At 58.6% G+C, this 16,563-nt stretch overlaps 1 protein-coding gene across 1 annotated transcript in view; it reads right to left on the bottom strand.

Annotated features, from left to right (window-relative positions):
- The window catches only part of MAD1L1 (mitotic arrest deficient 1 like 1), a 288,983-nt gene that overhangs the window by 119,265 nt on the left and 153,155 nt on the right, over positions 1-16,563 (bottom strand). Inside the window, exons 10-11 of the mRNA XM_029945762.1 lie at positions 15,759-15,899; positions 2,388-2,444 (exon numbers count right to left, since the gene is read on the bottom strand). Coding sequence (XP_029801622.1) covers positions 2,388-2,444; positions 15,759-15,899 — 198 coding nt within the window. The remainder of the gene's footprint in view (positions 1-2,387; positions 2,445-15,758; positions 15,900-16,563) is intronic.

The following is a 16,563-nucleotide window of genomic DNA, read 5'->3' as shown; positions in this document are numbered from 1 at the left end:
AATGGCACAACTATGGCCCAGGACATCTTTCCTGGTGATATTAATTGCACTTAGAGAGAAAAGTCTGACTTGTGCCATGCTTCCTAATTAGCACGCATTTGCTAATTAATAACAGAAAGGCAAAGTGTCTTTGTCTTGTCATCTGCAATTAGCTACAAATGTTTAAATTTTTCTTTTTTTCCTCTCCTAAAAAGTGAATCAACTTAAGGGCAGAAAATATCAGGCTGGGAGAGGTGACACGGGAACCGGGTGTCCCTGACCCAGATGGACAATGGCCGGGGTGCCCCTGGCCACAACCATCACCAACACCATCACCGAAAGAACGCGAGGGCTGCGGAGACAGATCCAGGGTCACCTTGGTCCTATGTCACTGTGAACTCCAGTCCCTTGCCCCACATTCCAGCTATTGCTCCCAGGCAAACCAGGGCCTACAGAGGGGATGAAACTCCTTCCTGGCCCTCCGGGGGCCCACCTGGCCCTCAGCTTCCGGCCGGGGGAGCAGGATCCAGGGCCCAGGGAGGGAGCAGGGCAAGGAGAGGCTTGCAGGCCCAAGTGGGCACCTGTTGCCCACGCCAGCCCAGCCACGGCCCTCTCTCCAAGGGAAGAGAAGAGAGAGAAACTAGCGGGAAACAGTCCCAGATTAGACGACGGAGGCAGACCATGAACCTGCATGAGAGGACACACTGGTCACCGATGAATGTCGGCCACAGACGCTGGGGCCCGGGACACACCCCCGGGGCCCCCACAGAGCAAGGACCAGCAGGGCTGACGTGTGGCCTGAACAACATGTACGTGATGGCAGGATGGTGCTCCTGATGGTGCGGCCGGCCCCCCCAACCTTGGTGTCTATGTGTGTTGACAGGATGGTGCTCCTGATGGTGCAGCTGCCCTCCCCTCCCCGTCCCTGTGTGTAATGGCAGGATGGTGCTCCTGACAGTGCAGCTGGCCCCCCCACCCTGGTGTCTGTGTGTGATGACAGGATGGTGCTCCTGAAGGTACAGTTGCCCTCCCCGGGTTCCTGCAGGGCTTGGACCTCAGGCTGTCCCTTCTCGGCCCTGCACATGGGCCCCAAGGACGCACGCAGGCCCAGGTGCTGTGCTGGCCTTGACTCAAGAGCCCAGACCCACAGGCCTAGGGGCCCAGCATCCAATGGCATCTCAGACACCAGGGTTTCCCTCTGGCCTGCCCTCCTCAGTGCTCCCACCCCATCTGTGACTCCCTCACCCACCTCCCTGGCCACCCTGCCATCTCTGATGCTGGACTCACGCTCTCCCCACGTCTACCTTCCACACGGCCAGTGGGACCACTGTTCACTGAGCACCTCTGCACCCCTCACCCCCACCCATCAGGGGCTCTGAGCGCAGCCCCCTTCAGGCCACTGCCTCCTGACTGTCCCACCACCCGCACTATGGCTGACGGCAGTGGGAAGACAGCAGGACACCTAGTGGCCATAGGACGGCCACAGGACGGATGAAACAAGTCCAAGTACATGGCCTGGGCCCTTGTGGGATGCTCCTATTTTGCAGGTGAAGGCCAGGTGACCCACTCAAGGTCAGGGACTGGCAAGAGACGGCACCACATAGGAACCTCGAGCCGTGCTGTGCTCCCCTGAGCCCACCCCCCAACTCCTCACCCCCGTGCCCCAACTCCAACTGATGGAGAGGGGTCTGGGGTAGGGTAGTCCCAGCACCACCTGCAGATGTTCCTCATGGCCTTCCTGTGACCCTACTGGCTCAGTCCCCGCACGGGCCAGACCGTGGGCCAGGGCAGTGCAAAGGAGCCCTTGCGGCTTGCGTAGCACAAGGGTGCCATCTGTCCAACAAAGGTAAGGAAGCTGTTTGGCACTGGGCACTCAGGCAAGGGTCGGCGGTGCCTGGTCCCCCCGCCCCGCACCCCTGCCCAGCTTTGCAGGCAGCCCCCAGGGGATGGGGGTGCGGGACTGACATGGTCCCAGAAGAACACGCCCAGAGGAAACCTGCCAAATGGCCGGAGGGCACTCCACATGCTGGGGGCGGGGCTGGGGGGCATGTCAGGGTGTACACCCTGAGAGGTGGGGCTCCTGGGCCTGGCCGCTGGGGGCCAAGGCAGGGATCGCCAGGCCATGGAGCCCTCACCGCTCAGGAGGGCGGGCATATCTGACCTGGGGCAGCAGGGGCATGGCCGTCCCCACACCAGAGTAAACCAGGAGACACCCCCGTCCCAGCCTGCACTGGGGAGCCAGCACTGGCTTCTGAGCCCCACACCTTTTGCATTCGCACCCACACTTGGACTATGGGAAGGGCTGTGGCTGTTGGGGACCCTCAGGCTCGTACCTCCAACATAGGGACAAGATTTCCTCCACACCCTGGGTTCCCTGTGGCCCCAAAGACCACCCCTGAGGGACTCACCATGTCTGCTCTCTGCTTCTGGCCTCCCAGCTCCTCCAGGGCCTGTGACAGCTGAGCCTTCAAAACAAGACAGAAAGCAGGGTCAGTGGGCCTCCCCTTGCCCATCTCTGCCGTGCCCACTGCCTGCTGAGCATGGGGGCTCCAGGAACTAGGATGCGGCCCTGTGGCATTGGGAGGAGGTGATGACGGGGTGGCCAGGAGACACAGGCCAGTGCATGCCCACACTCGCGGCCCAAAGTGGCAAGGCAGTCCTGGGCGCAGGGATGTTCGGGGTGCAGTATCCACGCCCCCTGCAAGAGCAGGGCTGCGATCTGCCTCCTCCTGGAAAGCCCGGATTCTGGGAGAAGCAGTCCGGGTGACGTTCCTGGGAGGGCCAATGTCCAGGGAAATCCCAGATGCCCCCAAACAACTCTCCCCTAAATGGGGCTCCAGGACTGTCCCGGGGTACCCAGCCTGTTCCACCCCAGGGCAGAGATGCAAAGGCAGCGTGCAAGGGGCTTATCTGGGAGAGAGGAGAGCACACACACCCACCTCGAGGCCAAAGGCCCCTTTGCCCCCTACCCCACTCAGGGGTCAGCTCAAGCTGGGATGAAGTCCCTACCCCTCCTCGTCCTAAGAGGCAAGAACCCCCCACCCTGCGAAGCTGGTAGGTGCCTGGAGCACAGACTGGACACCTACAGGGCAGGGGTGCCAGGGACTCGCTCAGGGAGCAACTCCTCACTTTGACTCAGGTTATGACCTCACAGTTCGTGGGTTCGAGCCCCAGGTCTGGCTCTGTGCTGACAGCGTGGAGCCTGCTTGGGACTCTCTCCCTCTCTCTGCCCCTCCCCCACTTGAATGTGCATGCGCACGCGCTCTCTCTCTCTAAATAAATAAATATTTTAAAAAATAAAAAAAATCATATGACAGAAAAGTGGGCACAAGACAGATATTTCCCAAAGCATGACACGCCAGCAAATGTGTGAAAAAGCAAATCAACCTCGCCAGAAACCAGGAAGTGCAAATCTAGGCCCGCCACAAAATACCACTTGGGCCCATTAATGGACAGCAGCAAAGAGCTCCAGCACTCCGGAGAGTCCGGAAGGCCAGCGAGGATGAACGCCAGCAGCCACTCTGGATGCTGACTTGGTCTTTCCCTTCACGGTGACCACCCCACGGTGCGTCCCCAGGAAACTGTGACAAGCACCCAGCTGATCGGCACAAAACTGCTTCTGGCGGCACCACGAAGCTAGGACCTGAAATCAGCAGGGATGACACAGCATGCTGTGGTGCGTCTGTGTGCACAGAGGTGTGGCCCATGCCCCCCATAAGGTCAGCCAGGAGACGTGGAACGTGCAGGGCTAAGCCTGCCAGGGACCACGCTGGGTGTCGATTATGTGTCGGCGCTCACGCTCGGCAAGCAAGCCACAGAAATGCAGGGTGTCCGGGCCACAGAGACAGCCCCTCGGCCAGGCAGTGAGGCCAGGATGCTGCCAACGTGGGCAGGACACGTCACTGTGGCATCTGCGAGGACACAGAGGAGCCAAGGCACGGAGACCAGGATGAAGAGACAGAGGCCAATCCAAGATGCTCCACGCTCCATCAAAACCCCAGGTGTTGCATGAAAGAGATACAGGTGGCGTGCTTCTCAGATGCTCGTGTGACCAGGGCTGTGACATGGGGCCACTGTATGATGGCGACCTTGAGGGCTGGAAACATCCCAAGAAACGCGCCTGGAGGAACGCCAACTCAGTATCAGGAACCAAGCACTCACCTCATGTCCCTGAGGGAAATGTGTCTCAGAGCATCTGTTGGGACAACATGGCCCGGGGAGTGAGGCTGGAGGGGACCAGCTGCGCTTAACATATCCCATAGAGGCTACAGGACAGGGGAGGGCACTGCGCTGAGCTGCCAGGGAGAGCCTGGGGGAAAGGAGGCATCAGGGGACCCAGGGGCCATCTCCATGCAGAGAAGCAGGCCCACGGGTAGCGAGGGGTCACTGGGGCAGACGATTTTGCATCCCCATCAGGATACCGTGCAGACCTGCTCACCAGGCTCGCACCTTGAGTGCGCATTATGGCCCAGCCAGAAGGCAGTGTGGAGCCTGCACCCCTGTGCCCGGGCAAATGAGCTCGGGAGAAGAGGGTCTGTTCCGCTACACGAGAAAGCAGTTTCTAAGAGGAGGAAGTTCACCATCACAGAACACCCGCCTACAACCTGTCATGCGTCCCCACGAAAGGCTCTCCAGGGCTGGGACCCCAAGTGCGGGAGGGCTCAGGCTGGAGGAGCCACAGGGTGGGCTTGAAAGGCCATAGGACCAGGGCACAGGCCGAGTAAGGTCAGGCAGCACAGAATGGCGCCTCTGGCTGGGCGAGCTGACGCCGCTCAGGGACGGACCCTCGGGAGAGGGAGGGACGTGCACCTCCTGGCTCCGGCACACAGGACAGACAGCGGCGCCATGGACGGAGCTGGGGAAGGGGCAGCAGAGAGCCCCCCATGAGACTAAAGACAGGTCCCCCTCACCCAGACTCCGCCAGCCCCTACTGGCCACTTGTACCCGTCAGGAGACATGGGGGCCCAAGGGGAGGCTCCTTGCAAATAGCAGCTGGACTTCCAGCAGAGATGACAGGTGGAAGGGCGGCTGTCGGTCAAGAGGGCAGCTCCTGGCTGCAGGGACTGAAGGGGCACGGGCGGCCCACCTCCGGTGATGAACTAGCGTGAGGCTCCTCGGTGAGGCACCTGGCGCCCAGCAGCCCCGCGCAGAGAGCTCTCCCAATAGGAAACGTGATCCTTCCAAGTGCACCATGCACAGGCAATGCGCCTGGAGGGGCACCGGCCAGAAACAGAAAGTCCCGACCTCCATGTGCCTAGGCCCCCCAGTGCTGGTGCCCCTTCCTCTGACACCGTCACCACCCGTGTATGAACCTCCCAGAGCGCCATACAGCAAAGCGGCCCTGCCAGCAACCAGGTCTAAGTCACAGCAGGTGGCCCGGCTGCCACGTCCCCTGCACCTGCTTGCTGGCCCACACCTGCTGGCAGACAGCTGCTCAGGTGCCACCAACTACAGCCTTTCCAGGGGATTGAGGAGTGGACACAACACAGGCCACTGGTCACACCTCCCCCACTGGGTCCCAGCCTGTCACCCCTTCCTGTGGTACTGTCCCTACAAGTGTCACTGCAGCCAAACAGGCACATCCGGGCAGCTGAGAAATGTCCAGGAGCAGCACTGGCCGAGGTGGTGGAGTCCTATCTTCACCAAGAGCAGCTGCTCGCTGGGCTGGCCTGTCCAGCAGTGTTGGCCTGACCCAACAATGACTCACTCGGCCTCATGCCTGACACATCTGCCAGAGCCGGGCTATCCCCTGAGCTGCAGAGTGCCACACAGTCACCCACGTTCCTCCTGGGCCATTCCATTTGCAACACCTGGGAGGCTGAGGCCACGAAAAAGGCCAGGCTCATAGCCCAGAGAGGAGGACAGGGCGCCTGGGGAGCCCAAAGCCCCTGGACAGGCGCAGGAGGGCTGGGGGGCTGGAAAGCAGAGGTCGCTGCCTATGGTTTGGAGGGAGTCCAAGCAGGGCACACAGACTGAGGTTTTTGGACAGGCTTCCAGGAAGGATGGCTTCCTCCATGAAGCCAGCATTCAGTCATCGGGGGCCGGGGGAGAGGTGCGGGGGAAGCAGGGCTGCAGGAACACATGTGTGCCTTCCACCCACATAGGATCGCGTGCCTGGCACCTGTGACCCTGTCGACCCCTGGCCTGCCCGGGACCAGTGTTCTCACTAGGACAGGAGGGAAGGCGCTGGTGTTCATCCTGCATGTTGGGGATCCTGAGGTGATAGGGGGAACTCCACAGGCATGGAGCTTACAGAGGGGCTCAGCGGGGGGTGAGGCGGAGCAGCAGGCAGGCTGCAGATTCACAGAGACCAGACAGAGGCACCACCTGCAGGAGCTGCGGGCCCTTGAACGCCTGCCCAGCTGACCCGGGGTCCCCAGACCAGAGGGGCTGGCAGGAGGGTGCGGCGTGGACGCAGCACACACAGGAGCATGTGTGATGGGCATGAAGTGTGCGGGGAGGTTTGGGTGACCAGAGGGCCGCCTCAGGTCCAGCAGCTCACACGGCCCCTACTGGTTCAGAGACGTGTCCTCCAGCCAGGCCCCTGAGTGGCCACTGCACTCAGACACGCGCCCCAGGCCCACGCGCCACTTGTATAGGCGGAGGCTGCACTGAGACCTCATGTGGCTATTTTTACCTGGAGGTGAGAAGCTGCGAGTGAAGAGGCAGTGCCCCACCAGCGCAGGAGCCAGGCATGACAGAGGGCCGGTCCCTGTAGGCCGCGACAGGCTGCCGCAAGCTGGCGACCAGGCCAGGAGGACGCGGGGGCAACGAGCACTGCCCACATGCCTGACAGGGAGAAAGGGAGCACTCCCACAGTCACAGGTCAGTTGCAAGGAATGAGACGGAAGCCTCAGGCTGCTGGCCTTTCTGCTCCATTTCACTTGTGGGTTTGTGGGCCCCACCAGGTGTGGGACCCAGACCCACTAGTGCTTTCTGTCCAGCAGAGGCCCTGAGGGTCAGAGCAGGGTTCTCTGCCCCCGCCCCCACCAGTGTGGACAGCAGCCACAAAACAGACCTGCTGACACGTAGGCAGGCAGCCTGCTCATGGGACTGGTGATGGCCAGCAGCCTGAGCCCCGCCTTGGACCATGGCTGCAGCAGTCCATCAGGCTGAGGCGTCCACACTGCGCAGCCTCCGCTGTGACCCAGGCAGAAAGGCCTCTCCCAGCCCCAGAGCATGCCCAGCCCTGTGAGATGGCCCGTGGTGAGCCCGTGGTGAGGCCAGAGACCCTGTTCAGGGCTCCGACCCTCCCGTTTAGCAGCCCTGGGGCTCGTGCTGGAGCAGGGTTCTCAGAGCCTGGGGGGACCAGAGCTGCCCTGTCGCCTGGGAACTCGCCACAGTATGATGTTTCAGCCCGGCCCCCACACGCCCACTGAGTCAGAGCCTGTCAGGGAAGGACCCACAGCCGTACGGGCCATTGAAATGTTCACGGGGTTTGGGAACCAGTGCCAGAGGTTTAATGTGGAGCCAGACAGCCAGGGGCGAGGCCCAAAGTGGCTGCATTCCCACCCTGAGGCAGGAGATGAAGGACTGGCCCAGGGTGTCAGCAAGGTGATCGGGCAGGGGTTTCCGACTGTCCCCCCACAGAGCATAAACTGAGAGAACTCTCCATGCGTGAGGACAGAAAAGATGGCCCAAACTGAGAGGTGATGTGGTGAAAAAATAAGCAAAATTGACGAACATTTAACTAAACTCAGTTAAAAAAAGAGTCTGAGAGACATAAAATCAGGAACAAAAGAGTACACAACACAACAGATGATGCGAAGATAGGAAGACTCGTTCAGAGACCACGAGGTATAATTACCAACAAACCATACAATCTGAAATCAACAAATGAACTCCTAGAAACACACACGCTCTCCAGGATAAACCACAAAGAAACAGAAGCTCCAAACAGATCAGTAACAAGAAGGCCGAACTGGTAATAAAAAAATCTCCCAACAAAGAAGGGCCCAAGACAGTTGGCTTCACTGAAGAATTCTACCAAATGTTTAAAGAATTACTGCTAATCCTTCTCAAACTCCTCCAAAGATATCAAAGAGAAAGGAACACTTCCAAATGCATCTTACGAGGCCAGCATCAGCCCGATGCCAAACACAGACAAGGATGCTACAAGGAAAAGAAAACTACAGGCCAGTACCCTGATGAACATGGATGCAGAAATCCTCAACAAAGTTCTAGAAAACCACATTCCGCAGCACACTAAGAGGATGATATGCCATGACCAAATGGGATTTACCCCTGGGATGCAAGGATGGCTCAACATCCACAAATCAGGCAATGGGATGCAGTATGTTAACAGAACGTAGGCTAAAGATCATACGATTGTTTCAACAGATGCACAGAAAGTACCAGACAAAATTTAACATGCTTTCACGATAAAAATTAATTAGGTACCACACTCTCTCCACTCCTATTCAACACAGTACTGGAAGTCCTAGCCATAGCTATCAGACTAGAAAAAGACAGAAAACATAATCCCAATCATCAAGGAGCAAGTAAACCTGTCCCTGACGATGACATGACTACACATATAGGAAATGAGACTCCCCCAGAAAACTGTTAGAAGTAACCAATGAATTCAGTCGAGTGACAGGATTCACAATTGACATCACAAAAGTCAGGCATGTTTCCATATGCTAACAACGAACAATCTGAAAAAGAAAAAGACATTCCATACTCACAAACTGGAAGACACAATACTGTTAAAATATCCACATTACCCGGGACACCTGGGTGGCTCAGGTGGTTAAGCAGTCAACTCTAATTTTGGCTCAGGTCATGATCTCAGATGAATTTGAGGCCCCCATCAGGTTCCGCACCGATGGCATGAAGCCTGTTTGGATTCTCTGTCTCCTCGTCTCTCTGCCCCTCCCTTGCTCATGCTCCTTCTGTGTCTCCCTCACAAAATAAATTTGTTATTTTTTTTTTAAAGTCCATTACTCAAAGCAAACTCCAGATTCAATGCAATCCCAACAGCATTTTTCACAAAAACAGAAAAAATAATCCTAAAACATTTACAGACCCACAGAGGAGCCTGAATAGCTAAGGAAATCTTAAACGAGGGAGCAGAGCTGGAGGCATCACACCTCCTGATTTCACACCACCACAAAGCCATGGTGCTCAAGACAGCATAACATCAGCACAAGAACAGACATGCAGACCACGGGGACAGAACAGGGAGCCCAAGGACTCATGACAGGAAAAGGACAGGTTCTTCAGGGAAAAGTGCTGAACAAAATGGATGTCCACAGGCAAAACAATAGTAGTGGAGCCCTATCTTCCACCAACCATGCGGGCAAAGTCAACTCAAAATAAAAACCTGAAACCATGAAAGTCCTAGAAGAAAACAGGAAGAACTCATTCACCTTTGTGATGTTTTTTTTTTTTTTAATTTGACATAAAAAACACAGGCAACAAAAGCAAAAATAAACCAGCGGGTCTGAATCCAACTAAAAATCTGCTGCCCGGCACAGGAAACAACTGACAAAACGGAAGGCAATGGGAGATCACATTTGCAAACCATATAGGAATAAGCGGCTAACACCCACATATGTGAGGTACTTGTGCAACTCAGTATCAAAAATCCAAATGCCCAAATAAACAGTGAGCAAAGGACGTGCACAGTTTTCCCCAAGAACACGGAGGCCAGCAGCAGCCCCATGACAAGGTGCCCGGCATACTCGGCATCAGGGACACGCATGTCAGGACTGGTCGTAAGGACAGGTGGGCTGAACGAGACAAGAGGCAGCGAGTGTCGGTGAGGGATGCGTTGAGCACAGCCGGTGGGGTGGCGGACCAGTGCAGCCTCTGCGTTAACAGTGGGGGTTCCTCAGAGAATTAGAACTAGAAGTATGAGCCACAGGATCCAGTATCTCCATTCTGAGAATACGTCAAATGGAAATCAAATCACTCTCTCAAAGAAGGACTCACGCCCTGGTTCACCGCAGCCTGACTCACAACGGCCGAGACACAGAAACAGCCGAGGTGCCCGTCGATGGATGACGGACAAAGAAACGTGCTACCCATACACGACAGAACGTTATTTAGCTTTCAAAAAGAATCCGATCAGACCATTTGTGGTAAGGAAGACACGGCAAACACTGCAAAACCTCGCGTGCACGCAGACTCTGAAGACGCTCAGCTCACAGAAAGGGAGAGCGGCAACGCGGGTGGCAGTGGCCGGGTGGGAGAAAGCGGGCGGGGTGCACGTGCACACCTTCCGGGTGAGGGAAAGAAACATCGGGGCTTCACATGCAGCACAATGACAGGGGCATGCTACAGACTCTGTGTCACGGGCTTGAAATTTGCCAAGACAACAGAGCACAAGTGCTCCCACTACAAAACCCACAGCTAGGCGAGGCTGGTGATGCAGGGATCGCGCCACGCGCATGGGCACCTGGACAACGCAGGGACCATGCCGCGTGCGCACGCACACCCAAGCGATGCGGCGACAACGCCACACACACGTATACCCAGGTGATGCAGGGAATGCGCCGTGTGCATGTACACCCAGTTGACACAGGGACCGCACCACGTGCATGTACACCCAGATGACGCAGAGACCCCGCCACGCACATGTACATTCAGACGATGCAGGGACCCCGCCACGTGCACGCACACCCGGACGACACATGAACTGCGCCGCGTGCGCACGTACACCCAGGGGACACAGGGGCGACCAGCTGTAGCTGGGCAGTCATTGCACTGCGTGCACGTGCAGCCCAGCACCACCCTGCACCCCTCTGGGGCGCGTCATCTGCACGTGCCAGTCACACATCAGTGCAGCTGGTGGCAGCTGGCTGTGCAGTCTAGTGCGGGGCCGCCCTTCTCAAGGCAGGATGGGGCAGGTGCCCCACACACAGGGTGGCGGTACTGACCACACGGGCCATGGCTCTGCCGTGGCGTCCCGCATGGACCTCCCCCTCTGTCCTGGGCACGGGAGCTTGTGCCTCCCCACGACGTCTGTCTCCTGTGGGTCTCAGAGAGCATCCTCCATGGAAGTTTTCCCGGGCCCAGCTCTTCTCTCTCACCCCTGCTAGTCTCTCCTTATCTTTAATATGGTGCTCGCCTTTTAAAGCTGCCTCAAGATTTTCCACTGCACTGTAGGTGCTTGGACAGTCACTGAGGTCTTTGTGCAAGGACAGCGAGCAGACATTTGTAAGGACTGTGATCTGCTGAGATCCCCAGGGCACCTCCTGAGGCCAAATCACCCTCCCGTAGCCGGGGGCAGGAAGGCAGAGCGCTGCGCTCTGACCCCCACAGAGGCAACTCAGGACGGGCAGGCAGAAGCATGAGGACAGTCGTCCTCCCCACCTGGAAGAGGGAACAGCTTTCAGACCCACCACCATGTGAAACTGGGGTTTTTCTGCACACCCTCCTGAAGCCAGCAGCACCATTATCTGTTTTAATTAAATAAATTGGAAAAACAAATCAGGCTGATATGTTGGATCAAAGTGGCATGAGCTGCATATTTATAGCTCAGTCAACAGAGGAAGGTTCGTGACATATGCTATCAACTTCTGCAGCCGCTTTATTAAGTGGAATAAATAAAATCCATGCAAAGTGGCACCAGTGCCACCAGAGATAGGCCACTGGGATTCTCCCAATCTCAAGCTCCCCAGTTTGTCTCACTGAAACGTGTCTGCTGGACTCGGATGTGCTCCCCGGCAGAAGGACCTGATTAAGCTCGGGGAGTGAACCGCGGCGTGCGGAAAGAAGCAGGGGGGCTCGGCAAACCCGCCCGCCCCTCCGTCCTCCCCATGAGCGAACAGGTGGGCCTGCTGGTGCGGCCCACGTGAGGGCATACTGCGTGCTGGACAGGCCGCGTGGGGCCCAGTGCCACCTGACCTGGGCCGGGAGACCCCGCTGTCGTGCTGGCTTCACATCAAGCAGCAGCATCGAGGGGTAGGGGGTGTCCCAGGAAGAGTAGGGCTAGACCAGGCGTCTGACAATTACAGCTGGCATCCCTGTTCCATGCCCCCCCCCACCTGTTTTGTCAATAAAGTTTTATTGGGAGACAGTAACACCCACCGTTCACAGATGGCCTGAAGCTGCTTTCCAGCTGCCACAATGGCAGAGCTGATCGGGTGGCCACATGGCCCACAGTATGGACTGTCCCGTGAGGACTGTCTGACCCTTTACAAACAGGGCTGAGCTGCTGACCTGGGTAAAAAGCCACGGAAGCCTGGGGTGAGGGATGGGGTGGAGATGGAGGTGTGGCAGAGAGTGGGGAGCAAGAAGGGAAAAGACATTAAGGACAGATGTGAGGACCGAACCCAAAGAAAATGAGAAAGGAAAGAGAGGTGCCTGGAAACGAAAGGACAATGCAGCAGGTGGAGGAGAAGAGAGGCAGAGAGAAAGGCGAGTGCCCTATCCCCAGTGGGCGCACCACCGCGCCCCAGCAGGGGACCGCTGCTCTCTCCCTCGGCCCCTGGGACCCTGCTTTCCAGGCCGGTGATCCATCAGGCAGGCGGAGGAGCTGTGGAGACATGATCAGACCCCGTGAGCCGTGGGGGTGTTCTCCCTGCATGTACCTCGTGCCTCCCCGTGGCTCGTTAAGGCGGTTGGACAAAACGGGAGTGACTTCAGAGGTTCAGCAGTGAGCATTCAGTGCACAGCGGCTTGTCTGGGGCCTCCGTGTGCCCCCTGCACAAGGCCTGCATCAGCGCCGTGATGGCTGTTTAGTCTGGGAGGCACTAAGGAATGTAACAACTGGGTTCTATGAAGTTACATAACTTTTCGATGTGCATCAACACACGATGCTTACCTACTAAACTTCTGACAGGCCCCTGGAGCAGCTTTTAAAGTCTCCCAGTTCCTGATACATAAAACATTACTGTGTAATAAACAAGAACAGGAAAATACCCTTGGACCCTAGAGGGAGCACTCTGTGCAGCCTCTGTGACCTGAGTGTGCGCAATGCTGGGGCAAAGCGCCTGGGCCTGTTCCCCTCCTCGGAGACACTGCACGGCACCAGCAAGCGGCCCCTGCCCAAGCCTGATGGGTGGGCTCCACTCGCTGGGCCCCAGACCTCTGCCAGGGCTGCCTGCCCACTGGGGGTCAGGAAGCACCAAGGCAGAGCCGAGGTCGCAGCCCCAGGCCCACAGGAGCAGCAGCCAAGGCCCAGGGCCTGGGCAGAAAGGGGCTCAGGGTTCCTGCCTGGAGGGCAGCCCCACGGCTGAGAGAAGGGAGAAAGGGACCCTAGGTGCCAGTGATGAGCCGCCCTCTGGGGGACAGTCTAGACCCAGAGGTTCATCCCCCAAAATGGTCAGACTGGAGATGGAAGGAGGGTCTGGCTGGGCCCTCCAGGCTGCCACAGAATAGGTGCTCTGTCTGTAGACAGTGAACCCACCTGCACCCTCACATGCCACCTACCCTCCATCAGCAGGGACACCCACGCTGCAGGACTCGCGGCCATACCCAGAGAACGTTGAGGCCAGAGCCAGGCCAGGCCGGGATCTGGGTTTGGGGGCCTCACCTTAGAGTAAGGCTCTGGCCCTGCCCTGAGGCTCCTGGACCTGGGAATGGGCAGACCCCAACGCACGGCCCACCACCAACAGGGTCCAGCTCCAGAGCACTGGGTCCTCCCTGGAGGCACCTGCCTATCCAGAAACCGGTTTGCTGGCTTGTGGGGGGCCTGAGTCCACAACCTGAGCTGGGACGCTTGCCCTGCCAGACCCGAGCACAAGGAAGTGTCCCTGGGTGCCCTCCTCCTCCTGCCCTGCAGAGTGTCACCACCCAAGGGATAGTGAGACAGGATAGGACAGCACTTGTCAGGAGACAGAGGCCCATCACAGAAGATGGCAACAGGAGAGGCAGAGCTGGGCCTGGGTCCCCATCCGGCTCCAGCTGCCACCTGATATCCACCACCTCTTCCTGCTGGTGTCACTGATGCCAGGCACTGCCACCTTTACATCACGTCATCTCGGTGCTCGCTCTAAGTCTTTCCTGAACCCAAGACCCCCTGACAGCGCCCCAAGGCCCCTCCTTTTGTTACTAGGGGCTTAGTTCCTAAAATTGGGACCCCTGTCCCTAACTCAGACCTCCTCCTGGGTGACAAGCGGGTCCAGGGGTGCCCGCCAGCAGCGGCTTCCCACAAGGGAGCCAGGGCAATCCTGGTGCCACGAGGGGCGGGTCTTGATGGAAAGCTTTCCCTTGAATGGCTGTACACTCTCCAAGATGCTCCTGGAGCCACCAGGAGCCCATGTTGAGAATGGCCACTTCATGCGGGGCAGCCCGATGACCTCGCAAGGGGCACCAGGGAGCCTGGTCTCTGAGTCTGGCCTCTGCGCCACCAAGGGGTCGCACGGTAATGAGGTATTTGGGGCATCTCCATCTCTTCTCTTTTGCACAAGACTTCATTACAGATGATCGCCCTCCACAGACTATACAGCGTGCCATGTGCGCAGGAGCCCAGGCCATCCTGCTCCGGCCTCAGGGCACCAGGTCCCATCCTGATTGGACAGTGTGGGGCTCTCCGCGGGGGTGATGCATGTCACCGGAAGCGGGCGAGACAGGGCTCCTGACCTGCTTCCTCGCACCGCAGGCTGGCTCTGATCCCACGGCCAAGCCCAGAGCAGGGGCCCCTCAGCGCCGGCAGGAGCCAGCACAGAACTGAACGCGTCAGGCACCAGGTCCTCTGACAGAAGGAGAGCTGTGGACTCTGCACGTGGCAGGAATCGCCAACCCTCCCCCCTCCTGCCCCCGCCAGACCCCCCAGCTCATCCGTACCCCGTCCCACCTAGTGACATGTGCCAGGCAGCCACCTCTCAGCCTCCCAGGGATCAGGGGGAGGACACCCTTCTGGCACAAGTTCTGAGACAGGGCCGGAGAGAGGCCAGGCAGGGGGGAGGGGGGAGTGGTGCGGCAATGAGAGGAGAAGGAACCTGGGCTGAGGAGCACCCCCTGCCCCCCATCCCTACCCAAGGCCTGAATGGAGCAGGGCCCGTTGCTTGGTCTGCTGCCACCTGGTGGGGGCCAGGAGGTGCACAGCTCTCCACAGGGTGGACTGGGGCCTCCCAGCAGGACAGACAGGGTCCAGGCCTGACCCCCAGGGAGTGCTAACCCGATCACTGCCTCCACTCGCCAAAGAGGGCAGGCTGCTGATCGCGGACACCTGAAGGCAGCAAGCTCGTCTCCACCTGCTTGCTCATGTTCCAGAAAGGCTGGGGACAGTGAGCTGGGGGTGCCTGGTGCCAGCCCCCCTGGGCCTGCCTTCCCTGCAGACAGCGGCCTGGGCCTGGCTGAGCACTCAAGAAGGTTAACAGAGCCTGTTCTGCAGGCTGCATGCGGGCCCGGAGAGGTGAGACAGCTTCACTGTGCCTGTCGTGTGTTCTGCAGTCACCCCTTCACCCCGCCCCCGACACACACACACACCCAAACACGGCACGGATGTGGGGGGAGCTCACGTGAAACATGCCGAGGTGACTGGAGGGGTCACATCTCGCTTTGATAATGTTTCACATGGCACCGGACGTGCTGTGATAAAACGCCTATTAACACACTTCTGCTTATGATGACTCGCTCAGAGCGGCCGGAGCTAAACTTTCAAACCACAACTGAATGTCTGCACTCGATAGCACTGCCACTGCCCCTCAGCAGCCCTCCTCTCCCAGGCGCCAGGTCAAAGCACAGAGCCAGCACGCACCAGCCAGGCAGGTGGAGAGTGCCGTGCCCGCCTGCACACTCACCCCATCTCCAAGCTTGCACACTCACTCCATCTCCATGCCCTTCTGCGCATTCCCCTCTATTTCTGAGCCCGCCTGCACACTCACCTCCATCTCCGAGCTGTGTGCGTGCACCTTCTGCACCATGTCCTCGGCCTCGCGCATCCGACGGGTTAGCTGGGGTGAGTACTCAGCTGCGGTCAGCTCGCTGTCATAGGACCCCAGGATGGCGCGCATGCCGTCCCGCTCCTGTGGGCACACCGAACAGGCGGTCAGGGCTGGGGTGGCGACAAGACCCTGGAGGAACATGTGTGATGGCAGACACCACACAGAGGCAGCGGGAGGGTGGGCAAGGTGTCAGGCTGGGGGGTGGGGCCTCACATGGCTTCTCACAGGGCTCAGGGATGTTTGGATCCTCACAGAGCCCCATGAGGCCAAGACAGGGCCTGAGCTGCTCTGAAAGAGCGGCCCAAGCACAGTCCCAGGGCCAGGCACGGTCCAGGTGCTCCCCACGACTGTCTGGCCTTGAGCTGCAAGGTCTAAGCAGGGCTGTGGTGGCCAGAACCCCTCCCTGGGCCTGTTGACTCTCCCAGCTGTGTGTCAGCCCTCACCAGCCCTGGGGCCGCCAAACTACAGGCACCATCCTGGGGACACAGCAGTGGGACTAGGCCAGGCATGGGTTTGACGGCTGGCCTCTAGGCAAGGCTGCATGTGGCAGTGGGAAGAGAGGGCAGATCTATCCAAGCAGCAGGCAAACGGGTGGGGCTGGAACCCAGACTTGGAGCCGCCCCTGACTCCCTGCTCTACAGCTCTGGTCTCAGCAAGCTCCTGTCTCCCCACAGAGCTCCCAGGATGCCCAGGGCCACAATGTCACTGTGCACCAGCCACGCCGGGCACCCTTTTGCTATTTTGC

Source organism: Suricata suricatta, chromosome 8, assembly GCF_006229205.1.
Source record: "Suricata suricatta isolate VVHF042 chromosome 8, meerkat_22Aug2017_6uvM2_HiC, whole genome shotgun sequence".
NCBI classification, from domain to species: Eukaryota; Metazoa; Chordata; class Mammalia; order Carnivora; family Herpestidae; genus Suricata; species Suricata suricatta.
The sequence above is the reverse complement of the archived record's forward strand: the minus strand, read 5'-3'. Positions and strand labels throughout refer to the sequence as shown.